This window comes from Rhinolophus sinicus, linkage group LG16 (genome assembly GCF_036562045.2).
Source record: "Rhinolophus sinicus isolate RSC01 linkage group LG16, ASM3656204v1, whole genome shotgun sequence".
NCBI lineage: Eukaryota > Metazoa > Chordata > Mammalia > Chiroptera > Rhinolophidae > Rhinolophus > Rhinolophus sinicus.
Window position 1 is genome coordinate 26442365 of NC_133765.1, and position 3737 is coordinate 26446101.

At 48.3% G+C, this 3737-nt stretch overlaps 1 protein-coding gene across 1 annotated transcript; it reads left to right on the forward strand.

Moving 5' to 3' along the window:
* The first annotated feature begins 388 nt into the window (after window positions 1-388).
* POP5 (POP5 homolog, ribonuclease P/MRP subunit) lies at window positions 389-3061 on the forward strand. Its single transcript, XM_019727858.2, has 5 exons — window positions 389-468; window positions 559-701; window positions 1585-1734; window positions 1912-1995; window positions 2106-3061. The coding sequence occupies exons 1-5, from the start codon at window positions 449-451 to the stop codon at window positions 2213-2215; spliced, it is 507 nt and encodes a 168-aa protein (XP_019583417.1). The 5' UTR covers window positions 389-448; the 3' UTR covers window positions 2216-3061.
* Window positions 3062-3737: the final 676 nt, after the last annotated feature.

The window sequence follows — 3737 nt, forward strand, 5'->3', positions numbered from 1 at the left end:
TGGCCTGCAAATGCAAGGTCGTGTCCTCAAAAGTACCACAGTCCGGCTTGGAGAGAGAATATAAGTGCATACACAACTGTATTTATTACAAGATAATAGAAAGTAAACGTTCCGAGGGCGCCAAATGCAGCAGCTACATCTTATACAGTATTGCAAACTCCGGCGTGGAGCAGAACTACCTGTCACCGCCACGAACCTCTCCAACACCGAGTCCAACTTCCACCCAAAGCAGCGTGGATCTCAGCATGACGCATGCGCTCTGCAAACGCAGAGGCGGGGCTTAAAGGAGACTGACGCTGGACTTGGCCTCTCAACATTATAGCTCCTCCCCCTATCCTGCCTCCCTCTCTGAGTGGCTGCAAGACTGCGGAGGCTAACTTCCCATTGGCCACCAGCGGGAACACAGACTTCCGGTTTGCGCAACGGGAAGCCGGGCGCGGAGGTCGCCATGGTGCGGTTCAAGCACAGGTGAGCAACCTCTGTCTGGCCTCTCAATGCGGTCCCTGCCCGGTGCCCACGGCTCTGGCCGCGCGCTCAGCTCCCTCTCGCCCGCCGCAGGTACCTGCTCTGCGAAGTGGTGTCTGACGACCCCCGCTGCCGCCTGAGTCTGGATGACAGAGTACTGGGTGGCCTCGTACGGGACACGATCGCCCGAGTACACGGAACTTTCGGCGCGGCCGCCTCCTCCATCGGCCTCGCAGGTACAAGGGTGCTGGGGAACTGACAGACGGCGAGATTTGGAGGGAACGGGGGCCGGAGGAGGGATGACGAAGGAGCACGAGCGACCCCAGGGCCTGCCAACCCCAATGCACCATCCTCTGTACGATATCGTCCTGTTTAGGCGTCTGGGACCCCCGAGCCCCAAGTCTGGACGAGTCCGAAGATAAGCGGAGAAGGCAGTGGAACTTTGGGCGAGAACTCCCTGTACCTGTTTGACATGTGTATATTGGGGAGTGCGACTAAACTCAATAGAATGGTTAGAATTCAAGTTATTTGACTGGTTACATTGACACCACATGGAAAACATTCAGAATTACTCCTGAAAAGCCCTTAATAGGGCTAGTAAAGTACAGAACAAATGGTGTATGTGTAAATCAGGAAGAACAGGGCCTTCCCTACAGCCACACTGTCTAAATTTGTTCCCTTATACCATATGCTCGAAATGGAATCCTGGAGAATTAAATGCACATAGGCACACTTCTCCATCAGGTGAGACAGTTGGCTGCTTCAAGGACCTAGAGCTTAGCTGTATTAGAACCTTTTTTTCAGCCAAGGGTTTTCTCCACGCGCCCTCCCTATCCCATCCCATTTGAGCTAGTGAATTAAGAGCATTTAAAATTCTAAATCAGCAGCCAGTTATGAGCAGTGTACAAGGCACTGGGTGTTGTCTATCCCCCTTCCATAAATGAAATTTCCCTAAAATTTGTTTTCCTTCAGGAATGTTTTTAACTCATTGGTGCATCCCAAGTGCCACTATCTTGAACAGTTTGGGCACATAATAGGCTCTCTGTTACGCTAAGGTTTTTAACCTGCTCCTGAGACTCCAAAGTTCCCCCCAAAAGTGTGGTTTTTTTCCTGCTGTAGTGCGATACCTCAATGCCTATACTGGAATAGTGCTACTTCGATGCCGAAAGGAATTCTACCAGCTTGTGTGGTCAGCTCTTCCCTTCATCACATACTTGGAGAACAAAGGACACCATTACCCGTGTTTTCTCAACACCTTACATGTGGGAGGTAGGGATGCCTGTGGAATGGCTGATTTTCAATAGGTAACAGGTTCCGAGTTGAGTCTTGACTAGTGGGTGGGTCTCCTGCTATTCTGCCAAGAACAAGATGCCTTCCCCTAGCTCTGAGTCTTTGAGTCAGACCCATTTCACAAGCTGTTGACCACAAAGCTCTTTCCCGTGCCAGGTACAATTAGAACATGTCAGAAGTTCCTAATTCAGTACAACAGGAGACAGCTGTTGATCTTGTTGCAGAACTGCACGGATGAAGGTAAGCAATTCTACTAGCCCAGTGTCCAGTAAGCAGTGATCTCCAGCTGAATAAGAGGTCTCTCTCCCAAAGACATCTTTCATCCATGCTGTCTGCCTGCCTTTCTCCAGGAGAGAGGGAAGCTATCCAGAAATCTGTCACAAGAAGCTGTTTACTAGAGGAGTCGGGAGAGGAGGACCTTTCAGATGGTGCTGAGGAGGCTGCTGAAGCAATGGAGTGAGCCTCTGCAGGTGGCACTGTGCCTAAGCCTCAGGGCCTTGTTGCAACAGGACATTCTGGGAGGCAGCAGCATCTTCTACAGTTCTCCAAACTGGATGACTGCTGATCAGAGGCCAGGTTAGCAGCTCAAAATGGAGGACTTATTCACATAAACTGATGTCACCTTTACCTAGCGTTGCCCGGTCAAGTGGTTCTGCAGGTTGTGGACCCTCTGTGGTTACAGCTATCTTTGTTTCTAATTGCCTAAGATATGTTTAATAAATTTTATTTGGCTCCTACAGCATTTAGCATATGTACTTAGGAAGTTCATCATGTTTGGCCAAGTCTCTTCCCTCTACCTCAGTGAGAAGACTGGCTCCCTATGTAGTACGAGATGCAGTCTCCCACTGAGGCCTTGTACCCCCAGCCCCTGGGACGGGCCCTAAGCAGTCCAGGTCATGTGGAGTAGAAGCATTAATGAGACACAGCAACTGAACTGGCACAGATTTACAGCTGGTCTCAGTACTAACCCACAGAACCTTGAAAATAGGTTCTTGTCTACTTCATTAGGTAACTTGACAAAAAATGCAGTTCTAGCACTTTTCTGGAGGGGAAAAAACCTGGCTTCACCAGACCATTATTACAAAGCCAAGTAGTAGCTGCCAACTTCTGGTAGTTTCTGTAGTTAACACCCTTCCCTATTGTCTTATACCTGCCTGGCACCTGCAAACAGGTGAGACTGCCACACTCACAGGAATTAGGAGGGTGAAGAGATTGTGGTTAGTTTTGATCTACCTACTAATGACATTTCTAGGATGTTTTCTTGATAATAAAAATGGATGTCACTCAAAGTCCCTGACACATTTAACAGAGTTCTGATTTTTCCTTCAATGCACCCTCATCTCGGGCTAGAACACACTCACCCACCCAGGAGAGTTCGTCACGCAGGATTTCTGAACCTTTTCAACAAGGACAGGTTAAACCTAAACCCAGCTCAAGAACCCTTTATTTAGACCTGATGACCCTAGGAAAGACATTACTCCACGATAGCAAAATTGCTCACGCTCATAGTAGTTATTGCTTTAACCTATTTAAGAAGTTTATCTAGCTGACCTGTAATGAACTTTAAAAAAACAGAAAGCTCACATTGCTTGTGCAGGTGATTTATTGCAACTATTTGCCTTCACATTCTATTACACCTAGAGGTCACTTTATTACGCAGCAAAAGAATTCACATCACTCAAATTTACCTCAAACCAAGGTAAAAGAATATTAAATAATGGAGGCAGCGGGCAACCCTACTGCTTTCAAACCTCTCCTACTCTGCCTCTAGGTGTGCTAGACTCCTGCTTCTACAACAATTCAGGCCACTGTCATTTACAGTTGGCAGGCCCTGGGGCTTCCTTAGTGACAGTCACAGCTTTCCTTGCCAAATAGAAGCCACGTGCAAGAGGCAAAACCCTTCATCACACATGCAAGTGCAACCCAGGTCTGGCCTCATAGCCTGGCCATTTGTCAGAAGAAAAACTGCAATTCAAGCGGGG

Bases quoted from the DNA above. Each gene is read 5' to 3' on its own strand.
- POP5 (XM_019727858.2), top strand. From the start codon at position 449: ATGGTGCGGTTCAAGCACAG. The intron at 1,735-1,911 runs GTAGGGATGCCT...TTCCCGTGCCAG, and splicing joins CAACACCTTACATGTGGGAG to GTACAATTAGAACATGTCAG. The intron at 1,996-2,105 runs GTAAGCAATTCT...GCCTTTCTCCAG, and splicing joins GCAGAACTGCACGGATGAAG to GAGAGAGGGAAGCTATCCAG.